Genomic DNA, 19,491 nt, shown 5'->3' on the forward strand with positions numbered 1-19,491 from the left:
ATGAATGAAATCATATTTGCGGTCTATATTTATATAAACATATTAATTTCCAAAATTAAAAAAAATAAAATAAAATAAAATAATATTTAAAAATTTATAACTTACCGTATCAGTTCCACCAATAAATGCGTCGAACATGATATGACGAATTTCAAGATCAGTCATAGGTCTATCCATAGATTCACCACCAACAGTTTTAGTATAATTAATATCACGTGGTGTATTCGCGGTTATCACCGAGGTCAACATATCATGCGGTAAAGGTTTATCTAATGGTGTATTTTCAATTTCTTCTCTGCGTCTCTTAATAATTGAATCTACTTTATCATAAAGAAATTTGACGTTTCGAAGCGATTCATCTGATCTACCTTTAAAAAATGGAATGTAATGTCGAATGAAAGGATTTACGAATATAAACATTACAATATTATTAATATGACTACGGAATGATTGAACAAATCTTTCCGAGTCTTCTACTATTGCTGGTGGATGATCAGTCTTTTCTTCACCCTGGTCATTAAAATAACCTGCCATTGTATAAGATCTTTCACCCGTTGTCAACGCGACAATCACATCATTGGTAAATCGACTTAACCACGAAGCGAAATCGAGCACATTTTTGTTTTTCTTAATAACTTCTTCTTTGAGATACAATCTATCCCAATAATCTTCCATTTCAAGGAACAATTTATTTGTCATAACAATAGCTTCCTGAGAGAATTTTGGTGATAAGATTGCTTGTGTAAAAAATTGACGATTAAATCTCCATGATTTTAAGTTATGATTTAAAATAAGTCCCTTTCCCATCATTCCAATTTCTTCTAATCCTTGCATATAGGGAAGTCTCGTCATATAATGACTTTTTGTTGAAGGCATTAAAAGTTTATCAATATCTTCTGCTCGACTTAGAATTATACGTCGTGCTCCCAAATGAACTTCATATAAGTCACCATATTTCTTTTGATAAGCATCGAAGAATTCTCTGGCGTTTGCTTTATACAATATAAATTGAGGCAGATTTCCAACGAATGGGAATGGCAATGGACCAGGTAAAGGATTAACACGAGTAAAATATTTGTAATAATAATGAGTTACATAGATAATTAATAAGACACCTATAAATGAAAGGTAGTCATTAATTCCAAGACCACTAAAAATTTTATGTAAAGACATGTTATCAGCTATGTTTCTTTTTTTTTTTTATTATTATATTTCTTATTTATTTGTTTTTCTTTATATTGTTTTTATGATATTTTTTTTGATGGGGGATTGTATGATATTTATATTAAAAATTGATTTATCGGTTAAATATTCGGTTTAAATTTATCCGTTAAATTTACCGTTTAAATTTATCCGTTTATTACCGGTAAGGGGTTAAAACTTTTCCGAAAATCATTAAACTTGATAATGCATGATTTTCGAAAATTGGCTAATCAAGCTTTTATAAAAGGAAATCAGCCAAGACTTTTTTATATAAATTTGGGCATTACAAATGAAAAAAATTTGATTTATCATCAATTTTATCGGGTATATAATTTATTTTATTCGTCATCAGATGCTTATATAGGTTTTTTTTAAGAGTTAGACGTCATTAAGAAAAGAATTACCATATTATTAAAGTTTGATTATTCAGAATAGTATATGGATTAATTAAAGAACAATTTTAATAAATTACCCGAATTAATAATCACAAACTGATTGGCAATCATGTGAATGAAAAAACGAAGAATTTCGAAATTCTCTTATTAATATTAAACGATCCCAATTGTAGAACAAAAGTTGTAATATGACTAATATTTTTATTCTTGCTACGTAATATACTGTATTTTTAACGCCTGAAATGGCACTTTGAAAATAATTATTATAATAATTAATCTTATGTACAGAAAAAAAATAACATCGTGATATCACATGATGATTAGATTTACATGCGAGCCAGCATTTTATATATAGTACAAGAATTGACGTACAGTATTACAAATATCAAGTTCTTAATTATTTTAAACATTTTTTAAACATTGAATTTTAAAATCATAAACTATATTAATTCTCGATATTCGAAATCATCAAAGTAATATAATCCGATTATCATTATGTTTTGGAATGAATGGTACCACAGTGTTGATCAGACATGAGGCAATTCTTTTGTTAAAGAACAAAAAAGATATAATGTATGTATCCTAGACAATTTTTTTTAAATTATTCTTTCAAGAGTTAAAACAATAATTTTATTATGAATTTATGACGAAATTTTGATTTATGACGACTAAACATAAACATTTAACGTTAAGTTTGAATACCTGAAATATTTTAGTTGCGGTGGCTCAAAGGGTACAACGGGCTTAGCTCGATGTAAGTCCATATAATCTCATCAAGCCCGATATCAATAGGCTTAGTTATTTCATAACTTCGATGTTTCTTACCTTTGATTTATTTTGCTAAATATAAAAATTTATTTCTGATTATTGTATCATCATGTAATAAACAATAAACCTCAAAAAAAAAAAAAATTTGGTAGCGGACTTATTTTCCGGGTATCAAAGCAGAAATTCACGTGGAGAAAGAAGAAAGAGGGTCCGTGGCCATAATGCCGATATATAAAATTATCAGAAATTCGAGAAAAATTCAAATGGGCTGCATTGATTTAAAAAATCTATCAGAAGGGAAAATGTAATGAAAATGAAAGATCGGTACGATATCTTCTTTGGCAAAGTGATTCAAATAAAAATGAGTTTACCGCAAATTCCCGACAACCATAATATCGACAGTCTACAATTCCGACACCGAAATCCCGATAAACCCAAATCCCGGTTGAAACAAAATCCCGATAGTCACAGAACTCAAAGTTTTTTTTTTCAAAAAAAAAAATAATTATATAAATTTTATAAATTTCTAAATAAACAAATAATTTTAAAAATACAGCGGCGCAGTACCGAGTCTTAATTTATCCAATATAATTAAAAATATAATTTGAATTATTTGATTAAATATTTGTAAATTTTATCAATACCAATGCAATTGTTGCGAATTTTTTTAATATTAATGCAAATTAACTAACGTTACTATATTATTAATGAAATTAAAAGGAAAAATTTTTTTATTTTAACTAAAAGGACTAAGTACAGTATATTACTAAATCATTAATCTTTTAAAATTAGAAACAATTGCATTAAAAATTCAGTCAGGATTTTTGCTGTGTGACTGTCAGGATTTTAATTCAACCGAGATTTGCATTTATCGGGATTTTGGTGTCGGGTTATAGATTGTCGATATTATGGTTGTCGGGATTTTTGGGAGATCCCATAAAAATAACTAGATATTTTTATGGTAAATTTGAGTCGGGTCAGATCGTAAAATTTTATATCGGCTCAATTTTCCAAGTCGAGTACGAGTTGCCTTTTAACCTGATTTGACTTGATTCGTTCGGCGCTCTAATTGGAAGATAAATATATATACAGGGGTAGGGTACACAGATGCGTAAAAGTTTTGATTTGCGTACAATCTAAGAATTTTTCATCTATAGTTAGGTCATCAAGATTGCGTATTTTTTTATCGAAATTTTTATATGTAAAAAATTAGTTTGTGTATTTTTGCCCTAAATTTGGCTATCTTATTATTATTTTATCATGACTTCTATATTATTTATAAAACCAAATACTAATGTGAAAAAATAGAATTTATTCTAATTTACCATTTTTTCAATAATATTTTTCTAAAATTTCACTTTTAACCCTTGGAAATTTCTTTCAATTAATACTAAATATTACAATGCGGTTAACGTACTGTACAGTGAATATAACTTATGTCTGAAATTTTATTTGCGTATTTTTGCAGGATTTTCAATATCAGGTGTCAATTATGCGTGCTACTCATATAAAAGTCTCTGCGCACAGCTCATAGTAAAAAAAATTTTCGCCACCTGACCCTTATATAGATAAACTATGTCAAACATTATGGGAATTGTCATTTTATATATTTATTATAATAAAAAACTCATCAATAATCTAGAAAATTATTTGGTTAGTCAAGAATGCATGTATTCCCAATGAAAATTAAAATACATAAAATGATCATCACTTTGTATTTTTTTAAGAAATAGCTTTAGTGCAACATTTAGAATAACAAATATATAGAATTTTGCCATGTTTTAAAGAGGAGGGTGAATTGCTTACGGAAATGCAAAAAATTTTCAGTTTAATTAGAAATTACCTAAAACTTTGTTTCAAGTAAAAGTTAGCAGCTTTATAAATAAATTTAGTGGTAATGGAAACCATTTTGGGTAACAAAACAAAAATAATGTCATTATTTGAAATACTTTTTTTTTATTACTTTTTTAAATGATCACTCCACTGTTCAATTTGGTATAACAAGTAATGATCTAATCGGGATAGTAATAGCATTATGACCAAATTAAGAAGTGGTATTCTCACCACCATTACTTTCGCCAGGGACTGTATCAAGCAATCTTAATTTCTTGATTTAACTTTAACTAATAACTGAGTACAAGCAGATATAATGCCTGATTTAACTTGTAAAGGAGCTTCCATGTTTACAAGGTCAAAATCATATTTTCTATATATTAAAGCCATTAAAGCAACCAATTCAATCATTGCTAACTTTCTTCCTGGGCAGACTCTTAATCCTCCACCAAACATGATAAAAGAATTTTTCTTTGGCTCAAAACCTTCAACCATCCATCTATCAGGATTAAACGTTTCAGGATCTTCCCAATAATCTTTACTTTTATGAATAGAAATAGCATTCACTTGAAACATTGTACCACTTGGCCATTTATACCCTGCTATTTCATCGGGTGCTGTACCATATCTTTGCAACATATTTGAAACTGGAAAAACGCGATCAACTTCTTTTATAACAGCATCAATGTATTTGAATTGATTGAGATCTTTTTCAGTAATTGGACGAGTTTTATCATCTTGGAATACTCTATCAATTTCCTCTACCACTTTTCTTTTTACATCCGGATAATGTGCAAGATAATAGACAATGAATGAAATCAAATTTGCGGTCTATATTTATATAAACATATTAATTTCCAAAATTAAAATAAAATAAAATAATATTTAAAAATTTATAACTTACCGTATCAGTTCCACCAATAAATGTGTCGAACATGATGTGACGAATTTCAAGATCAGTCATAGGTCTATCCATAGATTCACCACCAACGGTTTTAGTATAATTAATATCACGTGGTGTATTCGCGGTTATCACCGAGGTCAACATATCATGCGGTAAAGGTTTATCTAATGGTGTATTTTCAATTTTTTCTCTGCGTCTCTTAATAATTGAATCTACTTTATCATAAAGAAATTTGGCGTTTCGAAGCGATTCATCTGATTTACCTTTAAAAAATGGAATGTAATGTCGAATGAAAGGATTTACGAACATAAACATTATAAGACTATCAAAATGACTACGTAATGATTTAACAAATCTTTCCGAGTCTTCTACTATTGCTGGTGGATGATCAGTCTTTTCTTCACCCTGGTCATTAAAATAACCTGCCATTGTATAAGATCTTTCACCCGTTGTCAACGCGACAATCACATCATTGGTAAATCGACTTAACCACGAAGCGACATCGAGCACATTTTTGTTTTTCTTAATAACTTCTTCTTTAAGATACAATCTATCCCAATAATCTTCCATTTCAAGGAACATTTTATTTGTCATAACAATAGCTTCCTGAGAGAATTTTGGTGATAAGATTGCTTGTGTAAAAAATTGACGATTAAATCTCCATGATTTTAAGTTATGATTTAAAATAAGTCCCTTTCCCATCATTCCAATTTCCTCTAATCCTTGCATATAGGGAAGTCTCGTCATATAATGACTTTTTGTTGAAGGCATTAAAAGTTTATCAGTATCTTCTGCTCGACTTAGAATTATACGTCGTGCTCCCAAATAAACTTCATATAAGTCACCATACTTCTTTTGATAAGCACCGAAGAATTCTCTGGTGCTTACTTTATACAACATAAATTGAGGCAGATTTCCAACGAATGGGAATGGCAATGGACCAGGTAAAGGATTAACACGAGTAAAATATTTGTAATAATATTGAGTTATATAGATAATTAATAAGACACCTATAAATGAAAGGAAGTCATTAATTCCAAGACCACTAAAAATTTTATGAAAAGACATATTATCAGCTATGTTTCTTTTTTATTATTATTATTATATTTTCTTATTGGGATTGATATTTATATTAAAAATTGCTTTATCGGTTAAATATTTATACGTTTAAATTTACCGTTTAAATTTTATCCAGTAAGGGGTTAAACTTTTCCGAAAATCATTTTAACTTTATAATTGCATGATTTTCGAAAATTGGCTAAATTTATTAATCAAGTTTTTATAAAAGGAAATCAGCCGAGACTTTTTATAAATTTGGGATTTATCAACAATTTTATCGGATATATAACTTATTTTATTCGTCATTATAGGTTTAAGAGTTAAACATCATTAAGAAAAGAATAACCATAATAATTAATATTTAATTTACTTTTTTTGCGACGACAAATCTTATGTACAGAAAAAAAATATCATCGTGATATCACATGAAGATTCACTTTATATTAGTACAATAATTGACGTACAGTATTACAAATATCAAGTTCTTAATTATTTTAATCATTTTTTAAACATTGAATTTTAAAGTTTTTGGAGTCGTGGAATGAATGGTGCCACAGTGTTGATCAGACATGAGTCAAGTCTCCTAGAAAATTTGTTTTAAAATTATTCTTTCAAGAGTTAAAGCAATAGTTTTATTTTGAATTTATGACGACTAAACATAAACATTTAACGTTAAATCTACAAGTTTGAGTACATGAAATATTTTAATTGCGTGGCTCAAAGGGTAACAACGGGCTTAGTTTATTTATTTCGTAATCTTGATGTTTTCTCCTTCAAGTCCATATCAATGATATCAAGAGGCTTAGTTCTTCTTGCTAAATATAAAAATTTATTTCTGATTATTGCATCATCATGTAATAAACAATAAACAAAAAAAAAAATTTGGTAACGGATTAGCGGACTTATTTTCCGGGTATCAAAGCAGAAAATCACGTGGTGAAAGAAGAGAGTCCGTGATCATAATGCCGATAAAGATTAATGATCAAATTTATAATTTCGATGGTTCCCTACTGATATAAAATTATCAGTAATTCGAGAAAAATTCAAATGGGCTGCATTGATTTAAAAGATCTATCAGAAGGGAAAATTGTAAAGATCGGTACGATATCTTCTTTGGCAATAAAAATTAGATATTTTTATGATTATTTTAAAAGTGAAAAATTTAAGATAACGGAATCAATAAAAGATAACGGCAGTAAAGGTGTTTGGATCGTTCACCACGAAAAAAGGATTTTAATAAATTTCATGCTATATCAAAAATATGAACCGGCTGAATCTTCAGTGAACAAAGATCAAAGTTTACAAGTCATGCTACCTAACAAGGAAGTAGTTGTGGATGCGGATAATAAATTTAGACAAGGTCTCTCGTACGAAGAAACACCGTCAATCCAATCAACAAAGATTGATGATTATACGATCCTGCCCATAAAAAATTTTCTGGAAAACTCCGATTTTCTAGTTTTTATTCCAAAAAATTCTAAAGTTTTTTATAAATTGGAGGTGATTAATGAGTTGAGAGAAAGTAAAAGAGGAGGAAATTGTTGAAGGAACCGGGACGATAGGAGAGTAGGTGAAGAAGACGAATGCGAAGCTAAATAACAAGAAATCGACGCAAGATCGGTAAATGCAAGCTATTCAGCAACGAAGAAAAAGGAAAACAAAATGTGCGAAACAACCGTACTAGATAGATTAGATAAGAAAATAAAGCATATAGATATAGAAATAGGTTTTAGTAAATTAGTATAGTTATATTGAAATGTATTTCGACTAGGGAATTGAGTCAACACCCAAAATCATTGTTCGATTAATTGGTTAAAATTTTTTAGGCAAGATCGACCAAAATCGACTAACAAGCTGTAATTGATTAAAGTTCGATTAAGTACACTTGATCTAATAAAATCGAACAATTAATCGAACAATTAATCGATTAAATGTCATAAATAATTAGTATTTATTAATAAATTAAAAATTAATAAAAATAAATATAATAGATTATATAAATTTATGCAGTTTTATACTTTCGCATTATATATTTATAATATATATTAATAATACACGCCCGTCTGTTTTCTCTACAAAGTAAACCCACACCCAACTGGTTTTATTTGCAGTTTTTGGTATAATTTGTGGTTCTTGTTCATCTGTAATATCACTTGCCAAACGTTTTGATGTGTGTAAAGATTCAGTGGAACTACTTGCACGTTTTGGAGGCATTATTTACGTTAAAAGAGTTTATTAATACTATAAGCAGAGAGTGTAAAAGAAAGAAACTTTCTTACTTGTTACAAAGAAAAATTAGCAAAGTTGCTATTTTAAGATTTTATCATGTTTATTTAACCAATTTATCATTAAAGCATGATTAATATTTTAATCGATTGATTTTATTCAAGTATTATATAATCGATTTTACGTGTTTCAAATTTATTCGATTATATGTTGATCGATTTTAATTTTTCGAGTACTCGATACACAAAATCATTAGTCGAGTCACTTGACTTGATCGACCATGATCGATTTTGAATTAGTCGACTCAATTCCCTAATTTCGACAAATTATAATAAAAATTTTTAAAAAAATAAAATAAAAAAAATTTATTTTCCGGGTATGACCATAAAGTGGGTCACAATTCGTCACCATCTTATAATCCTAAATTCCAATTCTAATCAATAATCCTAATCAGTTCTAATCATTATCCTAATTCTAATCTCTAATCCTTAAACTAAATCCATTTTTCTTAATAATTGATTTGTTTGTATAATAATTTGATCAATGAATCCCTTGTTACATGTATTATTGTTGAGTATTATGTATGTGTTAAATCTAAACTCTAAAGACTAAAATAGATTTTCGAATAGATGACTAATTTTGGATTACAAGCAACTGGTGGAATTCTTACCCATTTACAATATCATTTTTCACATAAATTTTTTAGTTGATAAATTTTATATATACGGAGAAATTACTCATAAATAAGTTTTTTTTCACATGAATAATATAAATAGATCTCCAATACGACATTTAAATATTTACTAAATGAAAATAATTGCTCCTTATCATCAATTATAACAATTTAAAAATTTCAAATTCCTTTTCTTCGATTTTGTTTGATTTCTTTTTCAAAACATATTTGAAGTTTTCTTACCTTTGAGGTTTACCCTTTTTATTCTTTACTAATTCCTCTAGGGTTTGAAAAGTAGAAAACAATCATTAAATGATAGAAAACATTGCAAAACCGTTTTTTTATTAAAAAAAATGGTTTTCGCAAACGTTTTTAATTATTTTAACAAAAAATGGTGTGAAAATATTTTTTATTAAGTAATTTAATAAAAAAGATATTTTGCAACATTTTTTAATTTATTTTAATAGAAAATGTTGCGAAAACATTTTTTATTAACGTTTTTTAATTGTTCGCAAATGAGAACGATGAATTACGTGAAAGTCTCGACAGATATTCGAGAATCTGTCTGCCAAAGACAATTCATAGGCAAACGAATATTGAGCAGCTGTCAAAGCGGCAAAAAATAATGAAAACAAAAAACCTGGAAGATACGAGAAAGAATCTGATGAACTGTTTAAATAGAAAAGAACACAAGACAATCAATATTTTTCCATCATTTTTTTTAAAAAAAAAGGCAAAAAGGCAATGGTGTCACTTTTTTTGGAAAGTGAGATATTAATCAGCAGATTAGAACAAAAGGTAGATATATTCATATAGGTGAAACCAGATGGTCATACGTTGAGTGTAACATGTACGGATGATGTGTGAAGTTGCTGTGAATCAAGATTTAGATGATTTGGAGAAAATTGTGAATGTTAGATGTTACAGCAATATGTAAGATGTGTATTAGAAATTAAAATTTTTAAGAAAAGTCCTTAAGCATAAACCAATTTTTATTTTAAAACGGTCAGAAATCAAATGGACCATTTTAAATGATAACAAGCAAGATATTAGAAGTCAACAAGAACTAGAAGATGAAGTAAGAATGATGGTTTTGGGGTTATCAAGAAGAGCACCTAATCTTTAAGTACCAAATTATGTTGAAATAGTTGATGATAGTCAAAACCAAGAACCTGCTTGAAATATGATCGTAATGATGCACTTATGGACTTAGGTCATTCAGTTAATGTATCCAAGAGGGTGAAATTATAATCACATAATGTAGCCGTTACTTTTACCTACTAGACTTCATACCATAGATGAAATATCACACTCTACCATGTTTAAAATTTGGCGTTAGTATACTGTAATCTAGTAAGGATTATCTATTTTTTTGAGCTGACAAAGGAAAAGGAAGTTACTGCTTGCCAAAACTACTGATATTGCAGGTACTGACATGCCATATTAATTTTGATATGATTTTAACTACAAGAAGTTATAAAACATCATCATGTAAAATTAATTAAAATATCAATTCAATGGAGAGATACCCAAAGCCCAAAATATATATAAATTCAAATCATTCAGCTTGCATTTTATGGCAACCATTTGTGTATATGGAGAACGAAAAGGCTATAGATAATGACCAAGCGCAAAGCACAGTTGATACTTTCATTCAGAAGAAAAAATGCAAGAAGGTGTCAGTGCAGAAGAAAAAATAGGTTTAGTAAAAATGATCAGTCACTTAAAATAAAAGAAATTATATTAATATTGGCTTTAGTATATAGGGTTTATGCCATATGCCATATTATCTTGGTGTACAGGGATGTTGTACGCAATTGCACTTATCGTAATAAATGTATACTCAGACCAATTGGTTAAAATTGTATTTTTGTGTAAAAATTCTGATATATAGATAGTAAGGTAATAAGAATGATTAGAGCCCATAGGATTAGGAGTATGAACATATTTGATAATCCAATAATTCCATTAATAAATTATTGTATATCATATAAATTTTCGGTTAATATTGCTTGAAATCTGCAGTTGCTAATGTTTTTGCTGCTGCTGCTGCTGCAAATACTTTTAAGCAAACACAAAACTGGTATCATATTGAGTAAAAAAAAATCTAGTAATATTGGAGACCCAAATATTGATGGCGTCTTCAAATATGCAATTCAAAGAATTATACATTAAAAAAAATACAAAATGCATTAGCCATAATCATAATAATTTTGAAAAAGAGCACAACGTTATAATAAAAGATTTATTTGTTAACAATGAACATAGCAGACTGTTATGATCAGCGGTAACTTCATAATACTGGCCAGAATCATGACATTGGCTAAATTTTGTAATTTTTATGCCAGAAAATATTATTTGTTAGTAGCTATCTGCCTTAGGCCACACCAATTCAATTTTTCGTTTAACATAACCCCTTCCCCCCTGTTTTTGGATTTTTTATGTAAAAAAAATACATGTAATTTAGGCCGGAATTATACAAATCTTTAAGTCTTGGCCAGAATTATCATCCAAAATTTTTGCTTACTCTTTTGGTCAAAATTTTGGCCAATATTAATGGTAATTCTGGTCATGTATTGTATTTTATGTATTATTTTTGTGCCCTCCCCCCCCCCCCAGATTGGAGCTCCTATGTTATGTTAAACAAAGAATTGGCTTGGAGCAGCCTTAGTTTGATTAGTCCGATTTTAAAAATTTTCAAGTAATTTAGGATTCATTATAATTTATAATGTAAACATAACTGAATCTTATTACGAAATTTATAATTGATATAAGAAATGGTTTATTAACATAAAAAAGATATATAAAGATGATTCTGATTTGAATAGTGCAATACTGTACGATCAACATAATTAATTACATGATTAATTATTTGTATATGTTTGTATACTGTAAATGCCTAATATCGTATTACCTGTTACATAAGTGTTTCATTATCCATCATAGATATATTTTATATCCATTTTTTCTTCAAGGGGCTTTATCAACAATTTTTTTATCTTCATTCATATAATAAATAATTCATAGAATAAATTATCAGATACGCTTTTTGCCCTATCATTTATCCGTGATGCTATTAGAGAGTGGAGAAACAAAAAAAAAAAATTATCTGAAAATTTTTTTGAAAATATTTCAATAACGCATCAACTGAGACTATGATTTTTGATTACCAAATTTATTATCAGTAGAAAAATTGCGATATGGTTAGGTAAAGATAAGGATAAGGGGATCATATAATTATAACATTAATATTTTTGCATTATATCATAATTCTCTTATTACTGAAAACACCCTCTTTTTGTCACTATAAATAGGTGCCTCGAGAACATCCAACACGGCATTTATTAGAGATGCTACACCATAAAAATAATTAAAAGTGTTTACAATGAGTGTGCCATGGCTGATCTTTTCTTTTGATCAAACCATACGTTCCTCCCAATAATAATATTTGCCCCAACCGTACAGATGGAAATAAATCCTTCCTTCTATTTCAATCTCTTTTATAAAAACTTTACCAATATTGATGATTGTTATTCATAGATATTTAAATTTCCATCAAAAATGGATGTTTGTAAATTATCAATGCTTCCTTTGGTAATCCAGTTGGGCGTCTAACTTTAATTACATACTTTGAAGTATGAAATAGATTGATGTCTTTGATAATAAGCTCAAGGCCATTATCTTTAAACACACTTCCAGTTATAGCGAAATCTTTTGGACGTATGTAGTGTTTCCTATTAGAGTTATTAATTAAGACTATAGCGGAATCAACTCCATAAAATTTTCCATTAATATTGTAATTACCACGGTCACCCTTGCAAGTTCTGTTTACTCTTTTGTTCGCTCCTCCGACTTATTTTTCAGTTCTTTTGTTTGGTTGGATCTTCTATTTTTGAGTGTACCTTCTAACAGACATTGTTCCCATTGTTCTTCTCTTATTTTGTGTTTAGTTTCCCTTCATAGTCATTATAAGTTGGTTGAATTACACTACTTTTATTCACGCTATCATCTTTTAGGGAAGGACGTGATCGTTGCTAAATCATTTTTGCATTTTACAAAAGCTCCTAAAGTCTATTCGGTTTCTTCGAAGGAAATGGAAACGATAATCTGGTATCCTTCCCTATCCGGTTTCATCCGACAACAAGTATTTCTTTTATATTTCAGCGACTAACCCTCATTCCCTTTGTTCTACATAGACTTTAGGGGTACGCTTTTTGCTGCATACCAAACGGGTGTTTAGAGGAAGAGAATTCCTGAGTTTAGGAGTAAAATCAATAATGCAAAATTTAAAATTGTCAATAATTGCCAATAAGTTTACCACAGGAGTCATTACCTCTTGATATTAAAGAAAATATTAAGGACCTTTTAGATTCAACACTTGGAAACTTAATTAGGCTGGAAGATATCTAAAGAACTTCTATGTTATCCGTAAAGGCGTAATTCCAATAGATAATGAAATTTTTTCTCGGGATATTTGTGGTAAAAAACAGAGATGTGCGGATGTGCGTGAGGGATTTTATGATCCATGTGGAAATGAGGATACATATTTTTGTAAAGAGTATAAGGCAAGCGATTTTCCTGCTGTAATATTGGAATTACCACTTACAATACTCGAGCTGGAACTTCCTTCGGAGAAAACCGAATAGGGAAGGATACCAGAAGGCCGTAAATCCAATTTATTATTCTTGCCTTTTTCTTCTATTCAATCAATATTCTAAAAAATTCGCGTGTTTATTATCTAATTCATATAACTCATGCATAAGTTCCACGGCTTCAACTAGTTACAATAATATATATAATAAGTAATAAGAAATAAAAAAGCGTAAATTATTCATGTTCTTAGTTCTTACCCAATGATACTAATATGGTTATCGAAGGGATTACCAAGAAACTCATGTGATAGTCCTATACTTTGGACGGGAATTCAGGACTTTCCGAGTGTAATTTTGTCAACAAAGCATGACGATTTCCTGCAACTCTTCTACCGACTGGTTTTCAATTAAGATTGATCTCAAAAAAATTTCTAAAAAGAAAATTGTTTTTTTTTACGTTAATCCAGGACCTAAAATAAAAGAAAAAATGAACGTTAGTATAACGTTCGGTAAAAATAAAAAAAAAAATTTATTTTGAAGTTGTTACCTTCGAAGAGCCCGAGATCTAAAAAATAGAACGTTATTACAACATTTTAAATAAAGTAAAAGATAAAAGAAAAATTTCGAAGGTTTTCGATGACGGCATCATGTTGGAATAGACACTTTTATACAATAATTATTTTTACCATGACGAGATTTAAAGATGGAGTTTAAAGATCGAGAGTTTAAAAATATGGTGAAGAGAAAACTTTTAAAGACATGGTGGGATTTTAAAAATATGGAGGAGAAAAATCTCAATATATATACACAAAATATATTTTACTAATTACGCAAAACCTAATAGCAGGACGTTTCAGTAGTTTCATGCTATGATTGCTAATATTTTTAATTATCATTACGCAAATTACAAAATATTCGTCATTGTAGTCATTGTAGCTGAATCACCTTCTGATGCGAAGAAAACAGGAATGTGCATAATAGATAAGAAAACGCGTATTTTTTTTCTTTCGATTTTTTTTCCGTCGCACGGACCTGACCGTGTGACTTTTCACGTGCTTGCATGTCATTTACGTCACACAGCACCAGGTTCTATTTCGCCTCCTCGGTATTTAAACTTGAGTAATATCATCCTCGTATGGTGTACATGTTTGGCTATTACGCAGTATGTATCTATCGGTTGATGATAAACGTCAGAAAAAAGATAGAGGCCGTAGCCGTAGGTAACAGTCAGCATATTTTTCTTTTGTGCATTATCAAATATCATCCATCATTTTTCTGATCTATCCAAAAAGTACTTTGACATGTCGATAATTACATGCTTCATACTCCTCTTCAAGATGTTTCATAAAATGTTGAAGCTTTCGAATTTGAGACTCTGATCTTCTTCACATCATTATTACTATCAGAAACATTTTCTCCACCATCAATCATTTCCACCAAATGTTTGAATATTAATGGACAATTGCAAATCCATTGATTTGTATTCTTCCTGTCACGTTTTCTGCAATAGTTTTTGTTGCACATGATTTCCATTCTCTTTTTCTACCTCTGCGTAAGAGTTATCTCTCATAATTAAGTAAAATCTGAAATTATTATCTTAAATTCTTTTTTATTATTGTAATATATCGTGAAATTATTGAAAAAGCATAACGTGCATATTAATAATAATTTATTTTTTATTATCAAAGTATTAATCTTAAATATTCAATTTATAATATTGCATTATACTGTCTACGCAACGTATCTATATATTGATCTAACTATTTATGTAATAATTATTGTTACATAATAAACAAATAAATACTTTTTTTTTTCCTCCCATTCAAATTGTACTCTAACTTAAAATATGTCAATATTTCTTTCAAAACTAAGTCAAAACTATCTTGAATTATTGATTGACGATGAATATTATGATATTACAATTGAAATTGGTGAAGATCCTGATGTAAAATTCTTTCGTGCGCATATGAATATTTTATATTACCGTTCACCATATTTACGACAAATTTTGACACCCAGTAAAAAGAATAATGATAACGGTTTGACTCATGTTAAATTACCAAATACATCACCGGAAATATTTCAAATTATTTTAAAGTAAAGTTGTTTATAATTTAATGAGTTTTTTTTGATTTTTTTTAAAAAAATTTTAATTAACTTAGTTTCAAATTTCCTTCCACAATGCAGGTATATTTATGGAGGCATACTTTCGTTAGATAATCAAGATACTTTTGAAAATTTTGAAGTCTTGATAACTGCAGAAAAGCTGCTTCTTCAAGAATTAGTTGATTATTTACAAAAACATTTTATCGAAAATGAGTCTGAATGGATGGAACAACATTTTGAACTTATTTATCGAACAAGCTTTCAATCAAATCATTTATTAGAACTTCAACAATTTTGTCTAGATTTTATGGAGAAATCTCCGGAAAAAATATTTAAGTCATTCGATTTCACTTCACTTCCTGAAAAACCTTTAGTTCAACTCATTAAAAGAGATGATTTACAAATGAAAGAAATTGAAATTTGGGAACATTTATTAAATTGGGGACTCGCACAAAATCAAACACTTGATCCAGATCCTAATACTCCTAATAAATGGTCAGATGATGATTTTCAAACATTGAAAAATATTTTACAAAATTGTTTACCTTTTATTAGATTTTTTAGTTTATCATCTAAAGAATTTTTACAAAAAGTTCGTCCTTATAAGAAACTACTAGAAAAACAACTCTACGAAGATTTATTAAATTCTCATTTAAATCCTGATGGTAAACCATCTGACAACATTTTACTTCCTAGAACTGTTAAAAATGATGAAATTATTGATTCGGAAATTGTTAATTTAAATATTGTCTCAACTATTTCGAGGTGGATTGATAAAATAGATAATAATAATTTCGCTCATTTAAGAGAATTATATTTACCTTATAAATTTCAATTATTATTAAGAGGAAGCAGTGATGGATTTTCTCCCAAAACATTCCATACACTCTGTGATGGTAAATCTATTACTGTAGCATTTATTAAAGTAAAAGAAACCGAAGAAATTCTTGGTGGTTATAATCCCATAAAATGGGTATCATCATCTGATCTTACTTATGGTAAAACTAAAGATAGTTTTATATTTTCTTTTAAAAATAAGAATAATTTTAAAGATCCAATTATTAGTAACGTAAAAAATATAGATTACGCATTAAATTATCACGCCAATTATGGACCATGTTTTGGTTCTTCAGATTTAATTACATATAATTCCAACGAAGATAGAGATTATGATACGAATTACTGTAATGAATGTCATTATGAAAAAAAGATAAGAGATACTGAGACCAGATTTTCTATAGAAGATTATGAAGTATATCAAATCATAAAGAGACAAGTATAGAAATACAGATGGCGAATTTATTTTTATTATATATTTTGGGCATTTGTATAAAAACAAAATCAAAGAATTCCACTTTATAAAATTAATTTTCTTCATATCACTTCAACAATGTGATTTATAAATTTTTTCTCCACGATTCAATAATGAACGAATATAGATTTCTTGATTTAGTAAATTAATCTGAATAATATCTGACTAATCTGAGACGCGCTCCATTCTTACAATAATCTTTTAGGTTTCTCTAGTGAAAAAAAAAACAAATATAGAAGCTTTGTAAGTTGGAAGTCATTATTATATCAGAACGAATTGAGAAAAGTAAATAAAATCTCGAGTTAAAAATAGTAGTTAATAGATGAAAATTTAGAGCTTAGACTCGCACTCGTATTATTATTATTTAAGTAGGAATAAATCATTCATTTTAATAAACCAAAGATTATAATCATTCAACGTGATTATTTGATTATTGTCGTTTGATTTTACCCATTTAAATCTGTATGGCCTAAACTGAAATATTCCTTAACAGTCAACATTTATAAATTCATTTTGACACGAATTAATATAATAATAATTCATTTTTTTATAAAATTCAATTTTTTATAAATACTTCGTATAGAGAATTAACGAGAATTACAAAAATTTTTTTATAAGTAGATTAAAATTTTTATTGCATTGCCCGAGTACTTTACATTTTTAAAGCTGTGGCAGCTAAGATATTTGTTACTGTAGAACAATGTAATTTTCAAACTTCTTATTTTACTGTATCCGTTTGCTTTCTAAAATGAACGCCGTAGTAAAAACTTTAATTTTTTTATTTGGAAAGATCTACAGTGCATCATTATACTGTATATATATTGCTGGCATATAGAACTCTTCTTTTTAAAAGTTATAAAGTATGTCAACCCAATTTCTCTCAAAATTAAGTCAAAATTATGTTAAATTATTGGATGGTGATATATACAGTGATGTTACAATTGAAGTTGGTGAAGACCCCAATGTAAAAATCTTTCGGGTACATATGAATATTATGTGTTGTCGTTCCCCATATTTACGGCGAATTTTGACCTCCAATAAAAAAGATAGTGACAATGTATTATCTAATATTAAATTACCGAATATATCGGCGGAAATATTTCAAATTATTTTAAAGTAAGTTAATTTAATAAAATAATAATAATTCATAACCTTTTATTTCAATATCTTTATTTAAAAAAAAAATCTTTTATATTGTCAGGTATATTTATGGTGGGATTCTTTCATTAGAAGAACAGGACACTTCAAACATTATTAAAATAATGAAAGCGGCTGATGATCTATTGCTTCAAGAAATAGTTGATTATTTACAAAGATATTTGATTGAAAATAAATTCGAGTGGATGGAACAAAATTTTGAGCTTATTCATCAAACAAGTTTTCAATCAAATTATTTATTAGAACTTCAACAATTTTGTACAGATTTAATGGCTAAATGTCCAGATAGATATTTTACATCACTCAATTTCACTTCATTATCCGAAAAATCTTTAACTCAACTTATTAAAAGAGATGATTTACAGATGAAAGAAATTGAAGTTTGGGAATATGTATTAAAATGGGGTCTTGCACAAAATAAATCTCTCATTTTAGATCCTAATACTTGGTCAGATAATGATTTCAAAACAATGGAAAATACCTTACAACATTGTTTACCTTTAATTAGATTTTTTAATTTATCATCCAAAGAATTCTTACAAAAAGTTCGTCCTTATAAGAAATTATTAAATCAACAACTCTATGAAGATTTATTAAATTCTCATTTAGATCCTGATAATGAACCATCTGACAGTATTTCACTTCCTAGAATTGTTAAGAATGATGAAATTATTGATTCGGAAATTGTTAATTTAAATATTGTCTCAATTATTTCGAGGTGGATTGATAAAGTAGATAATAATAAATTTGCTCATATAAGAGAATTATATTTACCTTATAAATTTCAATTATTATTAAGAGGAAGCCGAGATGGTTTTACTCCCAAAAAATTTCATACACTATGTGATGGTAAATCTATTACTGTAACATTTATTAAAGTAAAAGAAACGGAAGAAATTCTTGGTGGTTATAATCCTATAATATGGTTATCATCTTCTGATCTTACTTATGGTAAAACTAAAGATAGTTTTATATTTTCTTTTAAAAATAAGAATAATTTTAAAGATCCAATTATTAGTAACGTAAAAAATATAGATTACGCATTAAATTATCACGTTAAATATGGACCATGTTTTGGTTCTTCTGATTTAATTACATATAATTCCAATGAGGATATGGATTATGATACGGATTACTGTAATGAATGTCATTATGAAAAAAAGATAAGAGATGCTGAGACTAGATTTTCTATAGAAGATTATGAAGTATATCAAATCATAAAGAGACGAGTATAGAAATTGATGATATGGATATTCTAAAAA

The 19,491-nt window shown here is 28.2% G+C and overlaps 6 protein-coding genes across 6 annotated transcripts; 2 read left to right on the forward strand and 4 right to left on the reverse strand.

Annotated features, from left to right (window-relative positions):
- Positions 1-4,410: 4,410 nt before the first annotated feature.
- Positions 4,411-5,136, reverse strand: OCT59_003271 (uncharacterized protein; the record flags this gene model as incomplete). The annotated part of the gene is made up of 3 exons (XM_025318447.2): positions 4,411-4,451; positions 4,685-5,030; positions 5,104-5,136. 3 exons carry the CDS (start codon positions 5,134-5,136, stop codon positions 4,411-4,413), a joined length of 420 nt encoding a protein of 139 aa, XP_025176091.2.
- A 2,073-nt stretch (positions 5,137-7,209) lies between these two features.
- OCT59_003272 (uncharacterized protein) lies at positions 7,210-7,707 on the forward strand (the record flags this gene model as incomplete). The annotated part of the gene is made up of 1 exon (XM_025326434.1): positions 7,210-7,707. The coding sequence occupies one exon, from the start codon at positions 7,210-7,212 to the stop codon at positions 7,705-7,707; it is 498 nt and encodes a 165-aa protein (XP_025176092.1).
- A 248-nt stretch (positions 7,708-7,955) lies between these two features.
- On the reverse strand, positions 7,956-8,376 carry OCT59_003273 (uncharacterized protein; the record flags this gene model as incomplete). The annotated part of the gene is made up of 2 exons (XM_066145513.1): positions 7,956-8,052; positions 8,252-8,376. The coding sequence occupies 2 exons, from the start codon at positions 8,374-8,376 to the stop codon at positions 7,956-7,958; spliced, it is 222 nt and encodes a 73-aa protein (XP_065996230.1).
- A 4,229-nt stretch (positions 8,377-12,605) lies between these two features.
- OCT59_003274 (uncharacterized protein) lies at positions 12,606-12,986 on the reverse strand (the record flags this gene model as incomplete). Its single annotated transcript, XM_066145514.1, has 2 exons — positions 12,606-12,795; positions 12,964-12,986. 2 exons carry the CDS (start codon positions 12,984-12,986, stop codon positions 12,606-12,608), a joined length of 213 nt encoding a protein of 70 aa, XP_065996231.1.
- Positions 12,987-13,235: 249 nt separating this feature from the next.
- Positions 13,236-14,629, reverse strand: OCT59_003275 (uncharacterized protein; the record flags this gene model as incomplete). The annotated part of the gene is made up of 8 exons (XM_066145515.1): positions 13,236-13,314; positions 13,395-13,423; positions 13,605-13,759; positions 13,814-13,838; positions 13,912-13,920; positions 14,111-14,123; positions 14,201-14,218; positions 14,562-14,629. 8 exons carry the CDS (start codon positions 14,627-14,629, stop codon positions 13,236-13,238), a joined length of 396 nt encoding a protein of 131 aa, XP_065996232.1.
- Positions 14,630-17,933: 3,304 nt separating this feature from the next.
- OCT59_003276 (uncharacterized protein) lies at positions 17,934-19,464 on the forward strand (the record flags this gene model as incomplete). The annotated part of the gene is made up of 2 exons (XM_025332168.2): positions 17,934-18,187; positions 18,273-19,464. The coding sequence occupies 2 exons, from the start codon at positions 17,934-17,936 to the stop codon at positions 19,462-19,464; spliced, it is 1,446 nt and encodes a 481-aa protein (XP_025176094.2).
- Between the last annotated feature and the right edge of the window lie 27 nt (positions 19,465-19,491).

This window comes from Rhizophagus irregularis, chromosome 11 (assembly GCF_026210795.1).
Source record: "Rhizophagus irregularis chromosome 11, complete sequence".
Classification (NCBI taxonomy): domain Eukaryota; kingdom Fungi; phylum Glomeromycota; class Glomeromycetes; order Glomerales; family Glomeraceae; genus Rhizophagus; species Rhizophagus irregularis.